This window comes from Podarcis pityusensis (assembly GCF_964106645.2).
Source record: "Podarcis pityusensis genome assembly, chromosome: 11".
In the NCBI taxonomy this organism is placed as follows: domain Eukaryota; kingdom Metazoa; phylum Chordata; class Lepidosauria; order Squamata; family Lacertidae; genus Podarcis; species Podarcis pityusensis.
In genome coordinates this window covers 50,840,713-50,865,607 of record NC_138036.1, presented here as the reverse complement: position 1 = coordinate 50,865,607, position 24,895 = coordinate 50,840,713, and the positions used below count along the sequence as shown (strand labels likewise).

Below are 24,895 nucleotides of genomic sequence, written 5' to 3'. Positions count from 1 at the left end.
TATTGTTTACACGAACAGGCATCAGCTCTCCAGGGTTTCAGGCAGGAATCTTTTACCAGACCTACTTGAAGATGCTAGAGATTGAACCAGGCATTTTTATTTTTATTTTTGCATACAAAACAGATGCTCAACCACTGTCTGACTCCAGGAGTCCCCTGTGATGCTTTTCAAACACACACCTGCAAATGCACAACACCTTAAAAATGGCATGTAGCTTGAGCTTTGTTCTTTCTGCAATTAAACAACTTGCTTAATCCTGTGGTTAACTCTTGAACCCCCAGCTCTTGTGCCCTTGCCACAAAAAGGACTCTTTGGGTAATGGTCCTTCCTTATCTTCCTAACTGCAGTATTTCCTTGTTCCTTCAAAAGTGAAAGCAGCTTAAACTTCCAGAAGCAACATAGTTCCTAAGCTCAGTGGAGCTGCATCTGTATTGGCAATGATAACTGTTTACAACATTTCACTCAAGTCACCCCTAAGCCCCACCCCAAAAAATGTTGGTGTGTATAATGAAGGATAAACACTAAGATCCAGATTATAAACACGTAAAATAAACACTACTTTATAAATATGCAATAAATGCACCATTTAATATGTCAGCAAGGGTGTTATGCTCCAGAGGTGGTAGAAACTATGTGGGAAGTCACAGATTCCCTTAGGGTTGCAACAATTTGCCAGTTTGTGGTATGCTGCAGCAACAGAAAGTGATTTAGAGAACTGGAAATAGGAACTTTGCACTGACACACTGTAATCTCTGCAAAACTACCCATATGAGCAGCTCTGTCAGTGATTTCAGTATTTAAGTTCAGGAAACACAGTTTGCTACTTGAAGAGAACATCCTAAAAGACAGGCTGACAAGTTCTAAGCAGGCTGACAAGTTCTAATTTACCTAAATTATTTGTATCAAAGTAGTGCTCCTGTTGGACGCGGGTGGCACTGTGGGTTAAACCACAGAGCCTAGGACTTGCTGATCAGAAGATCGGTGGTTCGAATCCCCACAACAGGGTGAGCTCCTGTTGCTCGGTCCCTGCTCCTGCCAACCTAGCAGTTCAAAAGCATGTCAAAGTGCAAGTAGATAAATAGGTACCACTCCGGTGGGAAGGTAAACGGCATTTCCGTGCGCTGCTCTGGTTCGTCAGAAGTGGCTTAGTCATACTGGCCACATGACCCAGAAGTTGTATGCCAGCTCCCTCGGCCAATAAAGTGAGAGGAGCGCCGCAACCCCAGAATCGGTCACGACTGGACTTAATGGTCAGGGGTCCCTTTACCTTTACCTTTTAGTGCTCCTGTTGTGACCCACCTTGGATTAGGCCAGGCTTCCTCAAACTCAGCCCTCCAGATGTTTTTAGCCTTCAACTCCCATGATCCCTGGCTAGCAGGACCAGTGGTCAGGGATGATGAGAACTGTAGTCTCAAAACATCTGGAGGGCCAAGTTTGAGGAAGCCTGGATTAGGCTGTGACCAAGTGGGTCTTGACCCACCGCTCTACAACCAATGCTATAGTGTGTATGTACAGAATCAGAAGATACCTTCCCTGTCATCTTACACATCTCGTGCATCTGATGAGACTGAAAAGAAGCAGGTTGTGACTTACGAAATATTTTGCCTAAATAATCTAGATAGCAGAGAGTTTGGGTTTGGGTGTATGTACCATGGGAGTTGGGGACGCGGGTGGTGCTGTGGGTTAAACCACAGAGCCTAGGACTTGCTGATCAGAAGGTCGACGGTTCGAATCCCCGCGACGGGGTGAGCTCTGGTTGCTCGGTCCCTGCTCCTGCCAACCTAGCAGTTTGAAAGCACATCAAAGTGCAAGTAGATAAATAGGTACCACTCTGGCGGGAAGGTAAACGGCATTTCCGTGCACTGCTCTGGTTTGCCAGAAGCGGCTTAGTCATGCTGGCCACATGACTCGGAAGCTGTACGTCGGCTCCCTCGGCCAATAAGGTGAGATGAGCGCCGCAACTCCAGAGTCAGCCACGACTGGACCTAAATTCAGCTGCTTTCAAAATCTTGCAACTTTTCGGTCTTGTCCAGAATCCCAATTCTTCCTCTTCCTTTTTCTGTTCCACACAGTCTCACACAGATTCTCCCAATGTCCTACCACAACAAATGCCATAGCCTGAGCGCCTTATCTACCTAGCCTCATGCGCCAATTCTGCCCAGCAATACCGATAAGGCAGTTACAAGACGTCTGCAGCTGCCTTGTGGGAAATGAGTCGTCTCTGCTGACTCATGGAGAATTAACCAATTTATCACTTTCCTTCAACAGGCTTAATTTACGGCCTGGTGATTTTGATAGGAACCATTCACAACTAACTTAGCCAGGACCCAACCCAGCACCACTGAACATAGACAGAGTGGATCCTTCTTCCTTATCCAGTGCTGGCCCAACTGTGCATGGAACCTAGTTGCTTTAAGACAGCAACTTTTAGGACATGAGTGAAGGAGCGCGCAGCCGGAGAGGTCCACCTACAGGTCCTGATTAATGTCACAAAGGATGCAGAGTCAGAAATGATGCATTGTGGGTAAGTGAGCATGATGAGAGATTTTCATCTCAGCATCCCCTACAACGCTAAAGGAAATCCTGAGTGACCCTCTTGGTTTATGCAGTGCAGCAACTCACAGCTGGTAGATACTCTCGGCCTGATCCTGCCCACATGCAGCAATTCATAAAAGACAGTTTATCAAGGCTTGTGGGGAAAAGCTTTAGTGTTAGGTGCTGCCATATCCTATCATTCATGAGTTGGAGTGTGGTGTAGTGGTTAAGAGCGGTAGACTCGTAATCTGGGGAACTGGGTTTCATTCCCCGCTCCTCCACATGCAGCTGCTGGGTGACCTTGGGCTAGTCACCCTTCTCTGAAGTCTTTCAGCCTCACTCACCTCACAGAGTGTTTGTTGTGGGGGAGGAAGGGAGAGGAGAATGTTAGCCACTTTGAGACTCCTTCGGGTAGTGATAAAGTGGGATATCAAATCCAAACTCTTCTTCTTATTCTTCTTCTCTGAAAAACTGAGCACTTCTTCTCAAAACAAGGCTCTCTGCTCAATTCCTATCACAGATTCTGTACATGTTCCAACTGGAGTGGCGTAGTTGGGGCAAGCATTCCCCACATATTTGGGGCAAGTGAGAGCCTTGACTTAGTAGAGTGTCCTATTATTCAAAGCTGACACCACAAAAGCTTTGAAATTTTACATGTCCTTTAAAAAGTCTTGGCAAACATTTCAAATGTTAGCAAAGCAGTCTCATACCTCAACAAGTCGACTGCAGAGTGTTTAATGAATCGGGACCTTACAAAGGTTCCCACTGTCACCACCTTTCTAGGGACAACAACCTGGTTGCATGAGATAAGCCCACCCATAGCTGTTTCCTATCAAATTTATTCTCCGGGAAGAAATAACAGCTATATTAGCTCAGCTAGAGCTGAGATAAATGGGCTGTATCTTTTAACAAAGGGGTCTATTTGTTAAAGGAGATGAACTGTATGCAAGGACAAATGGGTGTTTTCATCCAAGTATGTGTGATTAAGGAAGTTTTTCAAACAGTGGTATGAGTAATTCTGAAAATGTCAGAATTAAAGACGAACTTGGATGGATACTAACAATGGTAGAATAAGGCTTGTGGTTCTGCAAAAATGAAGCTTTATTTCAGACACAGGAACAAGTCTTCTCCGATGATGTATGGTAATTCTTCAATTATAAATAATTGTATTATCATTTAATGTTTCATAATAGTTGTTTCAACTGTTCTTTACCAATAATTTGATTGTCTTGCTCCTTTTGTGAACTGCTTTGGCGCTTTATGACAGTCAAATGGTGTGTAAATGTTGTGAGGGGAGGGAGGTGATTTTTTTGTTTTGTTTTGTTTCCAAAGATGGCAGTTAATTAACAAGAGAGATAACTGATCCTTGGTAAATCCACCACTCTCATTTACAGCCATTGAACACAAAGTATGCATTTGTTTTTATCATTCACACTATGTCAAGATTATGTTATCTCGCACATACTCTAACAACCCCCAAAACATTCCTAGGGAGGACTCCCTCATACCTTGCAATACCTAGGACTCCACCCCCCCCATTAACTTCTGATTTCTCTGCCTTAAAACATTTTTTCTCTAATTAAACTAAACACTTACCTAACCTACATTTGCTGTAATCCATGAACTCTGCTTCATCTGTAATGAGCAATGTAGCTCATCTCTTTTATTAACACTCCAGTTAACCGGTTTCTGACTGCAGATATACAATTTTTTAATAGCAATTCTCAGGCAATCTCTGCACTTCAGCCGACTTTTATTTCACTGTTTGAAGTGTTTAAACTGCATTTATACTTTATCACGTACTCCTTCCAAGAACTCCACATTGATAAAGGCATCCCTATGTTTGGTTAGACCGAATGAGTGATTCTCTTCATATTTTCCTCTCCTTGAAAAGAAAGAAAGAAAGAAAGAAAGAAAGAAAGAAAGAAAGAACTGCAATTCTTTGCAGATTCACCTACTTACAAATAAAGCAGGAGTATTAGGCATAGTACCCACCAGTCACTGTTGGACTATAACTCTCATCATCTTTGGCCATTGGCCATGCTAGCTGAAGCTGATGGGAGTGTAGGCTCCAGTCACCTGGAGGGCTTAAGGAATGTAAACAGAACCTGTTTTGCAAACAGAACTGTTCAACAGCAATGACACATACTTCCAAACAGCATAATATGCATTTTTCAAGCCACTACATAGCTATTAATAAGACAACTCTTCCTTCAGCACTGGTAAAAACATAAAGGTAAAGGACCCCTGGAAAGTTAAGTCCTGTCAAAGGCGACTGTGGGGTTGCAACGCTCATCTCGCTTTCAGGCTGAGGGAGCCAGCATTTGTCCACAGACAGCTTTCCGAGTTATGTGGCCAGCATGACTGAACCACTTCTGGCACAATGGGACACCGTGACAGAAACCAGAGCACATGGAAACACTGTTTAACTTCCCGCTACAGTGGTATCTATTTATCTACATGCACTGGTATGCTTTCAAACTGTTAGGTTGGCAGGAGCTGGGACAGAGCAACGGGAGCTCACTCTGTCGCGGGGATTCAAACCGCCAACCTTCTGATCAGCAAGCCCAAGAGGCTCCGTGGTTTAGACCACAGCGCCACCACTACCAAGAGATGTCAACAATTTCAGCACAGCCCACACAAGCAGTCGCTATCTCCACAGCTGGCTCCCCCAATTCACCCTGTGGATTGCCTCAGAAACAGTGCTTCCCAAACTTGGGTCTCCAGTTGTTCTTGGACTACGACTCCCATCATTCCTAGCTAGCAAGACCAGTGGCTAGGATTGATGGGAATTGTAGTCCAAAAGCAGCTGGAGACCCAAGTTGGGGAAGCCCTGCCTCATAGGGAAAGATGCTTGTTTTTCTCGAAGACACTTTCCAATCTCAAAGAGAAGCCTCAATAAAACTTACATTGCTTGCCATACACGAGTACTGGCTAGGCATATCTAATCTGTCACATTGTTCAATTTTTATTTTTATTTTTGGAGTAGGGGGAATAGATGAGAGGTCAATTGAGGTGAGCATACGCGAGGCCTGTGGCACCTAAAGACAAACACAGTGACGTCCCCCAAGGAGTCCTCATAATGCAGAACTGTGCTTGTGGATACAAAAATGCACGAAGCTGACCTTTGCTTTCCAAAGTCAGTGTAAGCATAATTTGCAAATGATGAATTGCAGGTTTTAAACTAAACTTTGCCAGAACCTCTATTATGAGAAGTGCTATTAAACTTGAGTGTCCCACATGGACTCGGGCTCAGAAGTGCTTTGACAAGAAGTGCCAAATTAAATAAAAAACCAAACAGCACATTATCTAAATGAAAGTGACTTCCACAAATTCCACGGGCTGAGATAACTATTCTGACTAGCTCTGAGCGTTATGAAAACAGGCAGGAGTGAGAATTATAGAAGTCCCTTAAAAGTTATGCCTCTCCCTATGGCATGAATGAAACTCAGTTAATTCACATTGCAACTAAAAGAGTACAACCAATATCTTCCAGGTGCTACGTTTAAGTTTCACACATACACACAAAATTCAGATACATCCGGTATGAGATACATTGCTGAAGTAAATATGAAATGGCATTCACAAACTAACACTTTTCTTATCGATGAGAAAAGCTGCAGCTGCTTTGCAATCACAAAATTAAGTGCCTTATTGTATAAAATGAGATTTTTAAAACACACCCACAAACCTAGTCCATATCTGAGACACTGAAGAGCTATGCTATACAAATGCAATTTATAACACTTTGTATTTATTATTATAATTGGCTTGCAATTTAGCCCTCTACCTAGGTAATCAGTTGTAAACACAGCTGCATTTTTAATGCATAGATAACTTTGTGACTGTCACTGTAGGTCTCACTGCTTCTCCCCAGAAGCTGGTTCAGGAATAGAAATGAGCACATGCTTGCTGAGCACTGCAATTTTGGCTATTATGAGATAGGCCACGTTCCAAATCTTGAGCAACAGGTTTAAATGCTTGGAGCTTCCTGCTAGAGAGACTTGATTCATTTTAGCACTGACCATATACCGTATTTTTTGCTCTATAAGACTCACTTTTTCCCTCCTAAAAAGTAAGGGGAAATGTTTGTGCGTTTTATGGAGCGAATGCAGGCTGCGCAGCTACCCCAGAAGCCAGAACAACAAGAGGGAGCGCTGCTTTCGCTGCGCAGCTATCCCTCTTGTTGTTCTGGCTTCTGAGATTCAGAATATTTTTTTCCTTGTTTTCCTCCTCCAAAAACTATGTGCGTCTTATGGTCTGGTGTGTCTTATAGAGCGAAAAATACGGTAGTTTCAGAGCTGTCTGCTGTGTCTGCTCTCGTCCTTTGATATTTTACTGTCCAAACTGCACCCCAAAACTGCTTCTTGTGACCCATGTTCACAAGAAAACTGTGTATTTGCTTCCACGTGAATTTCTGTGGTTGACTTCTAAAGAGAGTCACAATTATTACTGAGAGCAGTCAAAGCACCTGCTCTCAAAGACAATTGCAAGCCACCCTATCTTTTTGGAAGCCATCAATGACTGCCAACTGGAGCTGTTTTCTCCCTCCACACGGCAGCTGAGATCATCTTCTGAGGCCCTTCTTCATGTGCCTCCTCCTCGAGAGGTCCAGAGGGTGGCAACATGAGAACAGGGCCTTCTCTGCAGCTCCCTGTCTGTGGAATTCTCTCCCCTGGAAGGTTCACCTGGCACCTTCATTATACACCTTTAGGCACCAAGCAAAAACGTTCCTTTTTAACCAGGTCTTTGGCTGATCTGATTGACATCCTATGCCCTTTTAAAATGTGGGGTTTTGGAGGGAGTGGGTTATTGGGTTGTTGTTATTATTTTGATTATGGATTTTTGTTATTATTTGGATTACAGCCTCGGTCCAGTATATCTAAAGGAGCATCTCCACCCCCATCATTCTACTCGGACACTGAGGTCCAGCACTGAGGGCCTTCTGGCGGTTCCCTCACTGCGAGAAGCTACGTTGCAGGGAACCAGGCAGAGGGCCTTCTCGGTAGTGGCACCCTCCCTGTTGAACGCCCTCCCACCAGAAGTCAAAGAGAACAACAACTACCAGACTTTTAGAAGATATCTGAAGGCAGCCCTGTTTAGGGAAGCTTTAAATGTTTGATGTATTACAGTATTTTAATATTTTTATGGAAGCCACCGAGAGTGGCTGGGGAAGCCCAGCCAGGTGGGCGGGGTATAAATAATAAATTATTATTAATTATTATTATTATTATTATTATTACTATTATTATTTTGTGGTTTTATATTTTGATTTTATTCTGTAAACCACCCTGAGACCTGCACGTATAGGGCAGTAAATAAATTCAATTAATGATGATAATGGTCCCAGCAGTACCCTAGAGAGCAAATCTGCTGTGCTGTTCCTCTGCATGGCACTGTTGGGGTAGGGGGAGATAGCGTGCTTGCTGAGAGTGAGTGTTTATGCATGCTACCAAGTCTCTCTGTTCCCTCCACTGTGTGCATGTGCTGTGTTAATTTGAACATGTATGACATGCATGCACAAATGATGGCATGCAGTCCTCAGAGGGCTGACCAACCCTCAATGTGGCTGGGCCAAAAAAAGCCACCCCTGCTCTAGACCCATGGGCACAATAAATGAAAATTTGAAATTTGAAAAATAAGCTAGTAATGTTCCAAAAAACAAACAAACCCAAAAAACACCCTCTCCCACTTACCTACATGGACTTACTGGGAGCCATAGAACCTGAGCAATGGGTCTAGCAAGCTACAAGCTACTTATTGCCATCACCTCTGTGGAATTTATCATATACATGGCAAAGGTAAAGGGATGCGGATGGCGCTGTGGTCTAAAACACTGAGCCTCTTGGGCTTGCCAATTGGAAGGTTGGCAGTTCAAATCCGCGTGATGGGGTGAGCTCCCGTTGCTCTGTCCCAGCTCCTGCCAACCCAGCAGTTCGAAAGCACATCAGTGCAAGTAGATAAATAGATACCTCTGCAACGGAAAGGGAAACTGTGTTTCCATGCGCTCTGGTTTCCATCATGGTGTTCCATTGCACCAGAAGCTACTGTTAGGTGCATCATAAGATGTCTGCCAGCTTCTAATCAGAGATACCAGCAGCCCTCAAGCAAGCAAACTTGCCTTATTATTGCTCCCTAGCATCCCACTGCCAGAGGATTGCCTCCTTCCATTCACCAGTTTGCCTCCTCCAAGTGGAAGAAACCTGGGCAGTGCTGAATTTCACATCCATGGCCAGGTGTGTCCTGCTAGAAATAGAAAAGGGCTTTCCCCTTGGCCTGCCTGTATATCCACTCAGTTGCCAAGTGCTTTTGTGACATCACAAGAAACCCACAGCCAATGGCAACAGCTGAGGAGGCATCATCTTCAATGCGGTTGGCGGTTGGACCTATCAGTGATTGTGTGCTTGTTTATTTGGGACATGGGTGGTGCTGTGGTCTAAACCACTGAGCCTCTTGGGCGTGCCAGTCAGAAGGTCGTCGATTTGAATCCCCATGAGAAGGTGAGCTCCTGTCGCTCCGTCCCAGCTCCTGCCAACCTAGCAGTTCGAAAGCACGCCAATGCGAGTACAGTGGTACCTCGGGTTACATACGCTTCAGGTTACAGACTCCGCTAACCCAGAAATAGTGCTTCAGGTTAAGAACTTTGCTTCAGGATGAGAACAGAAATCTTGCTCTGGCGGCGCAGCGGCGGCAGGAGGCCCCATTAGCTAAAATGGTGCTTCAGGTTAAGAACAGTTTCAGGTTAAGAACGGACCTCCAGAACGAATTAAGTACTTAACCCGAGGTACCACTGTAGATAAATAGGTACTGCTGCGGCAGGAAGGTAAACGGCATTTCTGTGCGCTCTGGTTTCTGTCACGCTGTCCCGTTGTGCCAGAAGCGGTTTAGTCCTGCTGGCCACGTGACCTGGAAAGCTATCTATGGACAAACACCAGCTTTCTCGGCCTGAAAGCAGAGATGAGTGCCACACCCCATAGTCAATTTCAACTGCACTTAACTGTCCAGGGGTCCTTTACCTTTACCTTTTACCAAAGCACAAAGAGGAGGAGAAGCAGGATAAACTTAGCAACCCTATTTGTGGCATCCCTGGCTCAAATAATCTGAAGGAGGCAAGCTGAGAAAGGCCTTTTCTGAAGACATTGTGATGTCGCTGTCAGTGTAAGTACTGTAGAAAGTATTGAGCTAGGGCATTGCTTTTTATAACTTAACCGTCCAGGGGTCCTTTACCTTTTTCCTTTCTTTTTTAACATATACATGGAACTTTTATTTTTACAAAGAACCTCACAGCCTTTATTGTACTTAGCCCTCGCAACATCACAATGAGGACATGATTTTGTTTGTGGGGAATTGAAACTCAGAGAGAGCGACTTGCCCACACAGTGAATTAATAACGCAAGTGGAACTTGAATCCAGTCCTTCTAACAACTCTCTTTTCCAATGGTCCCCTCTCCCTGGCACACACTCCCTAACTTGAGAGCAGGAGCAAGGGGGAGGAAATGCTAGAAAAATAATTTGCAGCGCCCTTCCCCAGAAGTCACTGCCCACAATACCACCCTTACCTTGAATTATGGTAAGGAAAAAGCATACAAGGGGGTTGGGAAAAGGTCCGTTATTTCAGACAGGACAAGAGGCATATTTTTTATTTTAAAAACCCACAACTTGTTGAAATAACATACAACAGACACAACAAAGTATTCCAGACCAGACACAAAGTCAGATCAGGTGTGCATCCCCTGAACTTTTGCACTAACACATAATTATTTTTGATACTAATGGAGATGTTTCCCTAGAAGTTACAACATTCCAGTACATGCGGTTAAAAAGGTCCTTTGCCCAGCAACATTATATTTTGGGTGAAGGAGACTTAATGTCTTCTCTATAGAGATCTTTAATTTCAAAGTACTGTACTGGGCAGAGAGAATAATGAATGCTTTGAGTAACACAACTAGTAGTTTTCCAAACATTATACCTACATGCAATTACATAACTTACATTAGGCAACCTAAACAAATAATTATGTTTAAACTTTCCATTCTAGTCTTAAATGTCAATGTCTCTACTGTTCTGTCCTCAAGCATTCCCACAGGATCTACTAAGCGTAACACCTGAGTATGCACCCTACTGGGACAAATCTCTTATTCACCAGAGAAAAAGAAATCTGCAGATGGTTTTTGAAGGTTAGTTGTATCTTTACAAAGTTGCCTTACTATATTTTTGAATGACCACATGGTAAACTGGTTCTGCAAACAATTTGTAAAAGCAAAGAATCATCATTTGAACCACAGTAGCTTCATGCAATTGCATGAGGATGAAGACGGGCACACAAATGATTGCAAAGGAATTAGGGGGAAATCATCACGTGATATGATTAATGCACAGTACTTAATGTATTGCCAAGCATAAGGCATGGAAGCAAATGAAAGTCTCCGGTCACTGTGTTTTGCATAAGCATCTACAATCACAGTGGTTAGACAAATTGCCACTGTTGTACCAAAATCCCTTCTGGCATCAGGGATCATGAAATCTCCTTAGACACGGAAAGGGGAGTGTGAACTACACAATTCTCACGAACGTACCTTGTAAACAACTTAATATCAAATTCCTTTCAGAGAGTTAGTAACTGAATCCGAATTCAGTGATGGAATAAACTTTTAAAAATGAAACAAAATAAAGCACTCTTAAGATTTGGTCATTTTAGCTTCGAGTCTACAGTACTGTAAATATATTTTGGAGGGAAAGTAGCAAAGTTTTTATTTAGTCAACAGCTTTCCTTATCTAAGTAAGAAGCATCAGACTTATACTATTTTAGGTGAGGAACGTGAAAGCTGACAGAAGTGATTAGCAGAAGGTAAGTCTACCCAGAGGTTTATTTTCTTTTAAAGTTCACTTACCACTGGTTAAGTATCGGAGGACAGAAGCCTTTGCAGATCTATTGCAACTCACCCAGAGATCTAGCTGCAGATCTCAATCTACCTGACCATTCCTGGTTGTCACTAATGTAAAGGCTACGGTATATATAAATCAATCAATCAATCAATCAATCAATCATGACTTTGTAAGGTGCTGGGTAATACAGGGGACAAAGGCTTATGGGTCAGATAATGTCTCCCCTTCTGTAAAACAAAAAGTAAAACATTCTACAACTAATGAAGATCGACAACATCAACATTCTTATGAACAAGCTAGTTTTCAAAACTGTCTAAACAAATACAAAAGATTATTGTGCTCGATTGAAAGAAAGAAAGAAAAAAAACCAAAACACACACGCAATAGTTTGTTTTATATAACAGTTTTCTAAATATCGGCGGAAGGGTTTTGCTAAATATTTTCTTATTTCTTATTTCATTCAATATATACATATGTCATGACATATACCTATATTAAAATGTATGCAGAAGAATATGAAATACTACCTGCCTAGCACCACAATTTCCCTATCTGAAGAATTGTGTACTTCACAGATTTAAGTTGCTATGAAAACTGAACCTGAGAGGAAGAGTGGAAGAGAGAAATTCATCTGCAAGCAAGAATTACACAATTAATTATAACCTTATAATACATTAGTATGTTTAGAAGCCACGTGTGACCTCTAGTTATTCCGCAAACAAATGGCTTGCTGTCTCTGGATCCTGTTTTATACAGAGAGAGAACAAATAGCTCATTGTTCTGCCCGAAAATAGTTGCAGAGAATTAAATATTTTATCCCTACTTGTGTCATAAAGTACTACTATTGTACAAGTACTCTACTGTGAAGATACATTAGATAAGTTTTGGAGCAAGCAAAAATCAATCATCTTGACGTCTAAGGAACCACTTAAGCTAACTGTTCAAGAAAAAGAGCCACATTAAGTCTGTAGCAGCAAGATGACAAATATATAATTAAAATGTTGTGGCACCTTTCAGGCTAACTGGTTTATATGTGGGCTGAGTTTTTGCTGGTCAATAGCTTACTTTATCAGATGTATTAAGCAGACAGACAAGATCATAGGCATAAAGGTAAAAGGTAAAGGACCCCTGGATGGTTAAGTCCAGTCAAAGGTGACCACGGGGTTGTGGCACTCATCCTGCTTTCAGGTCAAGGGAGCCAGCGTTTGTCCACTGACAGACCATGTGGCCAGCAGGACTAAACCACTTCTGGTGCAACGGGACACCGTGATGGAAACCAGAGCACATGGAAATGCTGTTTACCTTCCCACTACAGTGGTACCTATTTATCTACTTGCACTGGTATGCTTTCGAACTGCTAGATGGCAGGAGCTGGGTCAGAGCAATGGGAGCTCACTCCGTCACGGGGATTCAAACCGCTGAACTTCTGATCGGCAAGCTCAAGAGCATGGGTAGGCAAACTAAGGCCCGGGGGCCTGATCCGGCCCAATCGGCTTCTAAATCCGGCCCGCAGATGGTCCCGGAATCAGTGTGTTTTTACATGAGTAGAATGTGTCCTTTTATTTAAAATGCATCTCTGGGTTATTTGTGGGGCATAGGAATTCGTTCATTCCCCCCCCCCCAAAAAAAAAATATATAGTCGGCCCTCCACAAGGTCTGAGGGACAGTGGACCGGCCCCCTGCTGAAAAAGTTTGCTGACCCCTGCCCAAGAGGCTCAGTGGTTTAGACCACAGTGCCACCCACATCAACCTGGACAGCCTATGGCACATCAAGTTTTAAAAGTGGAAGTTTAAGGTAACATAACCCACTTGCCAGAGCACAGAGTGTCACATAGATGCAGTAGCTACATACACACACTGTAAAGCTGACCAGCATGATGCAATTAATGAATTAATTCAGATTCTAAATCCCCCTATAGAATCAACTACCCTTCTAAGTTTTCATTTAACTAGCATGACACACATTTAAAAGTCTGTCTGCATGGAGCAACCTGAGGATGCAGTTGCATGGAAGAAACACAGGCTGTCCCTAGCACATTCACAATTACCGTATTTTTTGCTCTATAAGACGCACCAGACCACAAGACGCACCTAGTTTTTGGAGAAGGAAAACAAGGGGGAAAAATTCTGAATCTCAGAAGCCAGAACAGCAAGAGGGATCGCTGTGCAGTGAAAGCAGCAATCCCTCTTGCTGTTCTGGCTTCTGTGATAGCTGCACAGCCTGCATTCGCTCCATAAGACGCACACACATTTCCCCTTACTTTTTAGGAGGGAAAAAAGTGAGTCTTATAGAGCAAAAAATACGGTACTTGGTGGCAGGCAGAACATTTTCCAGTGAACAGCAGAAGTAAGCAGGGATGTGGCCACTTATTCAAAGCCCTGAACAAGCCCTGTAAGGAAAGTTTTCCTACTGCTACACAGATTCAGCATGAAACTGGGAGCCAACTTCAGAAGTGGTCCAGACATTGTAAGTTTTTATATCTGGCAAGCAGTCAATATTCAATTTGTATATATTCTCTCTATCGCAAGCCACTTTGGTTGAGTGGCTGGGGCAACGCAGTCAGATAGGTGGTATATAAATTTATTATTATTATTATTATTAGCCACCATGGTGGTCCCAAATCCATCTCAAAATAAATATGGCACAAATTGAAGTAGTAAGCTACCATTAAACAACCAAAACTAATTCTAGGGCTCACCAACATCCAAGAGATTGTTTTATTTAAGGTGTATCAGTAATACATCAACCTCATACTTCATTTCTAACCCTGATGTGTTAATCACCTCTAAAGAAAGGAGACCAAAAATGCTTAAAATGTCAATCTCATTTAAAATTCTAATACAAATAAGCTTAATAGAGTAGCAAAGACTCCACATTATTGATCCAGCTTCCAAACAATTAAATAAAGTCATTCTTGATTTGGGATTCGAACAAGAGCAAACCAAGGAAGGGAAGGATGAAGCAGGGTGGAAATCATATATTTTTTAAAAAATAAAGCCAAACACTATCAACAAGAGTGACAACCAGTAGCCTCGGTCACAGTGGTTTATTTACAAGGCAGAGGTAAATTGATTTTGTGTCCGCAATCCATTTTCCATTACATGCTTCTAGGGGACAATATGGCATTCACTCATGAAAATGCTAATTATACCGATTTGTACCACGTCAACATGTTGTTTTTTTTACACTTTACCACAAAATCATTTCTCTTTTTAAAAAATTGTTCAGTAAGAAAGAATGCATGCCACCCTGAAGAGATACAACAGGGAAATAGCCAGCACTGATTTTAATACGTTTACTCTGATTACAACACTGGGTTGCATTCGGTGAAGCCCAACTCAAAGCAGACCCACTGAAATGAATGAATCTGAATTAGTGCTACTCTGAGCAGGCCTCTGAGTCTGAACACTGTTGCTCCCTTTTGGTTACTTAGACTGCCCTTCCCTCTCTGCTGAATTCAGTCAAGTTTTCTCCCCCTTGTCATAGGCAAGGAATACCATGACAAGATGTTGAAAAAACTCCTGCTGTCTTTCTGTCGTGACAAGAGGTGAGGAGCCTTTGCTCATATAATGGCAGTTCAAATGAAGCAGGCTGCAGGAGAGCAATATGGGGGTCAGCGTTACCGAAAGGCCACTAGGCAGATTGCTTTATCTTGCTGCAGGGATTTGGTGTGGAACTGCTTATAAGTCTTTGTACCAGAGCAAAGTTGCTTGCACTGGATTTCGGACATCTGATACAGATGTGCGGTGACCCAAGAACCCCCGTTCTCTTTGTTCTCCTTTTAAAGGCAGAAATCCTGTGCCCAGCTACTCAAGCTTATTAAATCTACCAAAATAGACAACTGTTGCCATACCCTAAGTTTCTAGACCACCTTAGCTGTGAAGAGAAGTTTGAGGGTATGTAGACAATATCCACAGAAGCCTCAAAAAGCAAAAAGAAAGTTTGACCCAAGTTTTTAAGAGGGGGGGGGGGGAAGGGAGCTAGATTTCCTGGACAAGCACATATTTCTGTCCCCACAAGTCCTTGCGACAGAATTCAATATTGGTATTGTGTTGCAAACAGCTCAGGCAAACTAAGAAGCTATGGAAAATGCATTTGGGTTTTCTTGCCACACAAATAGGATTCCCCCCCCCCCACACACACACATTTGGCGTAAGCAGTGTTTCTTTTCTGGGGGTGGGGGGGACACAGAGGTTCACATACCCCTAAACCAGGAATAGGCAAACTCAGCCCACCAGATGTTTTGGGACTACAATTCCCATCATCCCTGACCACTGGTCATGTTAGCTAGGGATCATGGGAGTTGTAGTCCCAAAACATCTGGAGGGCCGAGTTTGCCTATGCCTGTCCTAAACGTTTTGTGAATCTTTGTACTTTTGTCCATTAACTGTATTTATTTTCCCTGATTTGAACTATAAAATGGTGGTTTTCTTGAGTCAAAATGAGAGTACCCCTAAACATTTTTTTTAGAAAACGAACACTGGGCATAAGGGATTGCCAGCACTGGTTGCAACAAAAACCTTGTGAAGTTGACAAAGTTATTCCTTAGCAGAGGGCCAGGATCTCAGAAGGCGCATTCACATTTAGTATTGTTTTGAGAGCAGACAGATTCTCTTCCCACAGGTAACTAGTATCTTCTTTACTTTTCCAGATAAAATTATTATCTGTTTACTCCGATTTCTCTCTTTCTACGCTAAGAATTGGCTGTTCTCTACTCCCTTTCAACAACAATATGGAAGTTGCTGCATTATGTAAAGGCAATGCAAATTACCATCATGGAACTGCTATTGGGAATTTCTGAAACCAGAATTAGTAGCAGTTCAAGCTGCAAGCCAGTTATGAAGCGGGCAGAGTTGTCTTAACTGCAAAAGGGCTTAAAGGCTGCAATCCTAAGCATATCCACTTGGAAGTAAGCCTCACTCAACCCGACGGGGCTCACCCCTGAGAAAATAGGGTTATGCTGTAAGAAAGTTTTATGAGGGCAAAGAAAGAGTGGGGAATCCATGGCCCTCAAAACTGGGGAGCACAATGCAGCTGGACTCTTAACTTCCATCAGTCCAAGTTTGCATGGGCAATGGTCAGAGATTACTGGAGTTTTAGTTTAGCAATATCTGGAGGACTATGGTCTCCCTGCTCTGGCAGTGAAGTCAACACAGATAATTGCTGCCAGCAGAGAATCTAATGCCTGTCAATCAAGGAGACAACCTACTGATATATATAAGGACCCAGTCCCAAAAGTATTTATTTACCTACTTTAAATTGTAGTGAAAAAATATTATTATTATTAAGGTAAAGGTAAAGGGACCCCTGACCATTAGGTCCAGTAGTGACCGACTCTGAGGCTGGGGCGCTCATCTCGCTTTATTGGCCGTACAGCTTCCGGGTCATGTGGCCAGCATGACCAAGCCGCCTCTGGCGAACCAGAGCAGCACATGGAAACGCCATTTACCTTCCTGCAGGAGCGGTACCTATTTATCTACTTTAACTTTGACGTGCTTTCGAACTGCTAGGTTGGCAGGAGCAGGGACCGAGCAACGGGAGCTCACCCCGTCGCAGGGATTCGAACTGCCAACCTTCTGATCGGCAAGTCCTAGGCTCTGTGGTTTAACCCACAGCGCCACCCGTGTCCCTGTTATTATTATTTATTTATTAATTAAATTTATATACCACTCTTCATCCAAGGAACACATAAAATGACTTAAATGACTAGGAAAATTGATAAGACTCCTCAGTTGTGGAAGCATTTAATGACTTAAGGCCTTATCACCCTCCCAATACTTATCTCTAACACAGCATGCATGGGCAAAGAAGGAAATGTCAGTGTAAACCCAAGAAACAAGAAGACACAGAGCAAAACGCAAGGCTCTAAAATAATTGAGACATGGGGAAAATACAGTATGAGAGGGGCTTTCAATAATAGCTAAGGCCACGATCCTAAACCCACTTACTTTGGAGTCAGTTCTAACAAAGTCAGTAAGGCTTACTTTTGAGAAGGCTTACTTTAGGACTGCACTGAAGAGAACAGCTGAAAATAAGGTGACTCAAACAAACAAAAAGGGTTTACATAATAAAAAATTAAACAAGACATTATGGATATATGGGCAGGTATCAAATATTGATCGGCCTACATAACTCCATTAAGTGAATGGAAATTGAATGGGCAAAATTGTCCAAGAAGAAACTTTATGGCCTCATCCTGTTAATAGTATTAGTATACCATGCCAACAATATGCACGGCACTTTGCAGAACAAGAGACAAAAGAAAGGTCCCTGACCCAAGGAGCTTCCAATCTAAGATTTGCTACAGGTGAGTAATGGAGGGAATGGAAAGTAAGCAATGAATGGAAATGAAAAATGCATTTTTAGTTACACGTGTAGAAATGGGGCGGAGGGGGGGGGAGAGAGAGAATCTGAACCTACCAAATAATTTATTTGTTTGTTTAATTTGTAGATCTTAGGGCAGTTCACAGCATAAAATGTGCACTTTCCAAAGCAATACATGAACTGAAACACAACCATTTCTTGAAACGCACACATTCAATTTTGTAGTGTAGTTTTCCAGGCATGTAATGTGTTTAAAAAAATGCACATATTAGGGCAAGGTGGGCATAGAAGGAATAAATGAGTGATAACAATATACAAAATGCATTGTGCTAAGGGACACTGCCTTTGCGAAAACATGCACATTAGGGAAACTGCACACAAAAACATGTGTATTAGGAGAAATTCACAGTAAGATGCTAGTTGATTTTTATGAGGATTTTTTTTAAAAAGAACTGTAAACAGATATAGAAACATAGAGAACTGATTTAAGATTGGAAAAACGAAACAAGAAACGAAATTGTCACATTTCCCCATTTCTAGTACATGTATTTATGTTTACTTTCACCAGGGGATGACTAAGAGGTCGTGCCAAAGGCTTCACAGAAAAGGTAGCTTTAAGGAGAGATGATACCATAAGTGCTCTGCAAGAGAGGTCCACATTTAAGTGGGAAGTGGTGAGGAAAGGGCAAAAAATATTTAAGGGAGCTGGAATATTTTGGGATATGAGCAGAGCAGGAATATTTTGGGATATGAGCAGAGTACTAAGAGGCGCAAGGCAAGAGAAGGGTTTAAGGGCTAGGAGGAAGAGTTTCTGGCATAAACTTTATGCTGCGTCCAGGACAAATAGAAACAAGGGCATTCCTAGGAATTTTTCTACAAAGCAGTTTCTCACGCACAAAAGTGAGAAAAACAGTACCTGTACATTTGGCCCTGTATCTCAGGCTCTTCAAATCTACGGATTCCGCAAATCCTTAAAAACATACTCTTTTTTTAGAAGGTGAAAGCTGGCAATCTGGGGGTTATGGTTCATTCAGGGGGGCTATGGATGCCCATAGATAGCAAACCAGTGTAGGGATTTGAGGATAGCCTGGGATTTTAATGTGGCCTGAATGACTAGAGAGGTGAATTATTAGGAGCTGGGATAGCTCAATCAGTAGAGCAAAAGGTAAAGGGACCCCTGACCATTAGGTCCAGTCGTGGCCGACTCTGGGGTTGTGGTGCTCATCTCGCCGGCGTACAGCTTCCGGGTCATGTGGCCAGCATGACTAAGCCGCTTCTGGCGAACCAGAGCAGCGCACGGAAACGCCGTTTACCTTGCCGCCAGAGCAGTACCTATTTATCTACTTGCACTTTGACGTGCTTTCGAACTACTAGGTTGGCAGGAGCAGGGACCGAGCAATGGGAGCTCACCCCGTCGGGGGATTCGAACCGCCAACCTTCTGACCGGCAAGTCCTAGGGTCTGTGGTTTAACCCACAGCGCCACCCGCATCCCATAATCAGTAGAGTACGGTGCTCCTAAACTCAGGATTGTGGGTTTGAACCCCACATTGGGGAAAAGTTTCCTGCATTACAGGGGTTTGGCCTAGATCATACCTGTCAACTTTTCCCTTTTCTTGTGAGGAATCCTATTCGGAATAAGGGAATTTCCCTTTAAAAAGGGAAACATTGACAGCTATGGCCTAGATGACTGTCAGGGTCCCTTCTAACTCTCCAGTTCTATGATTCTATTTTGTTGAGAAAGCTCTGGCTAGAGGTGAGAGGGCTGTGTGAAAACAAGAGGATAAAACATCTCGTCTTCTGAGCTGAAATCAAACCAGAACCAATGGTTAGTGATTAACATTCTACACTATATCAGCTGAGCTACTGAAAGAGAGCGTGTTGACAAAACAGACATTTAGGATGGGGGCGTGACTCCTAAATCAACGCAGCATTATAGCTAGGGTGGGGGCCAGATTTGCCCTTTCATGAGAGAAACCAGGATGTAACACCACCAGAAAAAAGCACAGGTTTATATTTCCATGTCAGCAATAGATGCAGAGTAGCAGTTTTATACAAAGCATGGGGCCAGAGAGGTGAAAAGAGGACACAACTGGAAATGACTCACCAAAAATGGCAAGCTGAAGACCTGACAGTCACTTGCATAAGAACAACAACAAATACATAATAGTTAAAATCAGTTAAATAGTTAAAAAATAAATTACATTAGACAGACAAGGTCTTTCTGCCTCTCTTGTTTTTCTTCCTTTCTCTCCCCCGAAGGATCCGTCTCACCAAAGGCAAGAGTAAACTTTGACAGCCATCACATTGTAGCTGTAAGAAACTTTAAAGTGCCCTGTTACAGCTCCAACATAACATTGTTGCCAGCCAATGAGTTACCACAAACCGAAGTGATTCCCAGGTTTTCTTTTTGCCCAGGCCAAATATTATAATAATAATAATAATAATAATAATAATATTTATTATTTATACCCCACCCATCTGTCTGGGTCCCCCCAGCCACTCTGGACGGCTTCCAACAAAACACTAAAATGCAATAACCTATTTAACATTAAAAGCTTCCCTAAACAGGGCTGCCTTCAGATGTCTTCTAAAAGTCAGATAGTTTATTTCCTTGACATCTGGTGGGAGGGCGTTCCACAGGGCAGGTGCCACTACCGAGAAGGCCCTCTGCCTGGTTCCCTGTAACTTGGCTTCTCGCAGCGAGGGAACCACCAGAAGGCCCTCGGCACTGGACCTCAGTGTCCGGGCAGATCATGAGAATGGCCACACCAGCGTATTCCCTTCATTGTGCCCGATACAAGTGCTGGAAATGTCTACCCAATGGGAACCAATGTGGTATAATGGTTAGCGTGTCAGACTAGGAGATGTGGGTTCAAATCCTCGCTCAGACATGATGCTCACTGGGTAAACTTGGGCCATTAACTGCTGCTCATCCTAACTAATCTAATAGGGTTGTTACACCTGGGGATTGAATGAGACAGGAGAGAACCATATCTGTTGCCTTGAATTCCTTGGCAGAGGGGAAGAATGGGGCTTAAGTACAATAAAAAATAATGAGTATACTGGTCAAAGAGAGAAAGAAGAACACACACTTGTACAGTCATGTTCATGTCCAAATATACCTGTGTCATAAACAATATGAATCCATATATAAACATGATCTAGGAATGAATCTTGAAAATGAGTATAATCAAAACACTAAATACTTAGTTTCCTTCATTATTATTATTTTTTTAAAAGTATCCTTAAAACATGAACTCATCATTTAGAAAGCGCTAGCTTAGCATTATTACAGTCATTGCTTCTAGGTTTCAGTTCAGAGTAACAGGAATATTTCAATTATCTGTAGATATGCCTATGCCATTGTATTTAAACTGCATCTCTTTAAGAAAAGGCAGGATTTGATTTGAAAGCACATTCACTTCAAAGCATGCATCACCCTTTAATTTACATCAGATTGGCCACTCTGGAGCCAGGATCCATGCATTTTGCAGCAGCTTGGAGAAATCATTTGTGGATGGGGAAACTCATCACACAAAAGGAGTCTCAATAAATTCAGGCCAAAATCCTAAATACACCTCTGTGTGTACTGAAAAGCAAGCCCCAGTGAGTTAGTGGAGATTACTTCCAGGTAAATGGATATATGACTTACAGCCTTATCTGGAATGAAGCCTCATGAATCTCATACAGTGCTATCTTCCGAGTAAATATGAATGGGACTGAGCTGTTGCTGAATGTCAAGAGTTTTAAGCCAACTGGTAAAAATACTCATAGAAATTAATGAAAATGGCTCTTAGGTTAATTAATTTCAATGGGTAAAACTTAGATGAATATCACTGAATATATATTAACTGGAATATATATATAATAATATAATCAAATCTATTTTTATGGGGAGGTTTAGCACATACTGTTAGCTAGCTTCCTCTCTTCTAAGCATTTATTTTAGTATATTGTTTTGACAGTGGGAGCTTCGGAAATTAAGCCTAAGGTAACATCTCTTCCCTCCGCCCTGCAAGATCTGTTTCTACTACACATGCACAAGCAGCAGCCTCCTGCTTCCACGCAATGCTTAGCAGCGCTGCATTACAGAGACATAACCACCACACCCTCTCTCCCAAGGAAAAACACACACCAAGCAAACTACAGAAGTAAAGAAGACTCCATTCGTCCTTGAGTCCAGGAAATACTGCTGCTGAACAACCTGTACACACCACCTTCTCCCTCGTGACTATTACCTTCACCCAGAACCAGCAATTAAAAAATTTGCAACTGTTGACGTTGTCCACTTCCGTCAAGTGCACGCTGGCTACTAAAAGATCACACGCTCCCGATTTCCCAGGCAGCAATTATTGCAAGAACGAACCTGGCATCTTGAGACATTGTAAATAAATGGGAGGGTGGGTGCACCTTCTATCGCTTTAACCCCATAAGGAAAATGCAACACATAAATGCTGTCCATATTCTGCTCTGCTATTTGAGTGGGAGAGGAATGAGCGAAGACTCTCGCCCCTTTACTTACTGAGCCAATCAATGACAGAATTTAGAGAAAACAGAAAACCATCATTTTCTTTCCAACCTCTGCATATACGAAGAAGACTCGATAGGGTAGCATTTCCTGAAAATGGCAGAGGTGCCGATTGGTATGGCACCGCGAGACCCAGCTCCTGGCAGCATGGCTAGCTAGCTCCATCCCCAGAAAGCACACAAAAATCAGCCAACGCTTTCCTTTTTTTTCCTGACGCTTCCCCCTATTGCCTCTGAATTCTTGTCGGGGCGTGCGTGTGTTTGGTATTTGAGACTTCACCTTCTTGCCATGTTATTTCCCATTCGGCACCCCTCCTTTCCCTGGGAAGGAAAGGGCAGCGCCATGGAGCCGAGGACGGATTAGGGGAAAAAACAAAACACCCAGACTTTCAACCCCCCCCCAGCCCCCAGTATGGATCATGGGGCTGCAGCCGAGGGTGCCAGGGTATGGGGAGGCCTCGGACTCCACATCGCTGGGGAGATGCAAAGGTGGGAAGAAAAAAACCCCACCCACCCCTGTCCCTCTCCCAGCTTCCCAAGAAGAGCACCTTATATCGCCAAGGGCTGAGCATTCTTGCAGCCAAGATCCTTGCCCTGCGCCACCGCCACCTTTACGCAGCCCGAGCGCGCCGCTCCATCAGTGCCTTCTCGCCGCTGCGGGCTTGAGAGGCGGGATGCGATTGCGGGGGAGGGGAGGGGAAGGCGGGGGGGGGGCTTACCTGGTCTCTCCGCCGCCACCCTCCTAAGCAATGGAACGCCCGGCTTTGCGGGGGAGGAAGGGGGGGAAGCGTCCCTAACAAGGCGTCTCGCTCTCTCTGCCCGCCACTCACCTCTCCCTCTCCGGCAGCCTCCTTTGTCTCGCTCCCTTTCTGCACCGGCGTCCTGTCGCGTTTGGTCTCGGCTCCCCTCCCCGCAGCTCCGGGGATGGCGGAGAGGAAGCTGCGCTGAAGCCGACGCGGGCGAAGAGGCAGGCGGCCGGGGGAAAGGAGGCGTCGCCGTCCCCGCTCGCTTCCTTTCGCTTTGCGCCCTCGGCTCGGCCTCGGTCTGCCTGGAGGGGCGAAGCCCGCGCAGACGGAGCAGCAGCAGCCCGGGTGGCGGAGGGATGAGGAGGCGGCGGCGGCGGCTCCGGCTCACTCTCCCCCAGCCCCGGCAAGCGGGAGGGTAGATGGGTAGGACCTCCTCCTCTTCCTCCTCCTCCTCCTCCTCCCCAGCCCGCTGACACGGAGCGAGTGCCGGTCGAGAGACGCGTCTCGGAGGGGCTGCGAAGGCGCTTCGGCGGACTGCGAGGAGAACCGCGCATGAGCGGCCTGGGGGGACCCGAGGCGGGGAAGAGGCGCGCCAAAGCAGGGGCAAGACGGGGGAAGACCGGCTGGCTGGCTGGCTGGCTACGGGGGGGAGGCGGGGTGCTGTCCAGCGACCAGCAAGAGGCGTCTGCACCACAAATTGAAACGGCTTTATGCTTGTTGTAACCTCGCCTTTCCCCCTCACACACAGACACACACGCACACCAAAGGACTCTGGGAATTGTAGTTTGGGGGGGAAAGGGTTCTCTCAGGAAACGCAATGTAGCAGCTGGTGTGGGTGGGTGGGTGCGCTTTCAGATAGGGCCAAACTGGTTTCTTGTGGTGCCAGTCACAACCTACCCTCTGCCGTTTCGGATATATCACTCAAGCTGGTGCTTTAGTTTAAATCAATAGGTGAAGGTAAAGGATCACCGGACGGTTAGGTCCAGTCAAAGGCGACTATGGGGTTGTGGCGCTCATCTCGCCTTTTCTGGGTCATGTGGCCAGCATAAATAAACCACTTCTGGTGCAACAGAACACTGTTACAGAAACCAGAGTGCACGGAAACGCTTCCCGCCGCAGCTGTACCTATTTATCTACTTACGCTGGTGTGCTTTCGAACTGCTAGGTTGGCAGGAGCTGGGACAGAGCAATGGGAGCTCACCCCGTCATGGGGATTTGAACTGCCAACCTTCTGATTGGCAAGCCCAAGAGGCTCAGTGGTTTAGACCACAGCGCCACCTGCATCACTTTAAATCAATAGATGAAATTCAGCCTGTATGGCCCTGGTCCTCCCTTTACTTAGTGCCTTCTGGGTTGTCAGGTAAAGATGCCACAGTGATAGCAGAAGCCGCAACTGGCAACATTTCCGCCATCAGGTCTATTGTTGACCAGCCTTCCTGGCATGTCTTTCAGCTCTACCCTCCATTAGGGCTGAGTGATGTCTGGTTTTGACATTGTGATATATCACCAGCTCAACATCTCAATATACCAATATATTATGATGTCTGGGGGGAAAGGATGGAGCTATGCAGAGGCATCAAGTGGCTTCACAGTTTTCACCACATTCTGTTTTTTGCATCACACATGCACATCATGATGCATGATATATTGCCAGGTCAAAAGCGATGAAATCAGTATCGTGACACAGATTTCAAAGTGGTTGTGGATGACATACAGTTGTACCTCTACTTGTGTATCCCTCCGGATTCGGGTTGCGAATGTGGCAAATCCAGAAGTATATATTTCCCGGTTGCGCCCTGCGCATATCCACAGAAGTGCTCTATTGTGCCACTCCGTGCACAGAAGTGGCGCCTCCAGATACGGACTTTTCAGGTT

At 44.1% G+C, this 24,895-nt stretch overlaps 1 protein-coding gene and 1 long non-coding RNA gene across 5 annotated transcripts in view; one reads left to right on the top strand and one right to left on the bottom strand.

Moving 5' to 3' along the window:
• The window catches only part of CDC42SE2 (CDC42 small effector 2), a 100,288-nt gene extending 76,567 nt beyond the window's left edge, over positions 1 to 23,721 (bottom strand). Inside the window, exon 1 of one of the 3 annotated variants that reach the window (XM_080973286.1) lies at positions 23,105 to 23,721. In XM_080973286.1, the coding sequence (XP_080829412.1) occupies positions 23,105 to 23,574 (470 nt within the window). In that variant the 5' untranslated portion in view covers positions 23,575 to 23,721. Of the gene's footprint in view, positions 1 to 22,822; positions 22,939 to 23,104 lie in introns of those variants that run through there. The other 2 variants (XM_080973287.1, XM_080973288.1) reach the window with 2 other exon arrangements.
• On the top strand, positions 8,916 to 12,451 carry LOC308458402. Of its 2 annotated transcripts, none has more exons than XR_013977364.1 (3): positions 8,916 to 10,702; positions 11,323 to 11,383; positions 11,997 to 12,451. It is a non-coding gene; the product is annotated as an uncharacterized lncRNA (long non-coding RNA). The 2 variants fall into 2 exon arrangements; XR_013977365.1 differs by having other exon boundaries at positions 8,916 to 10,712; positions 11,345 to 11,383.
• Positions 23,722 to 24,895: the final 1,174 nt, after the last annotated feature.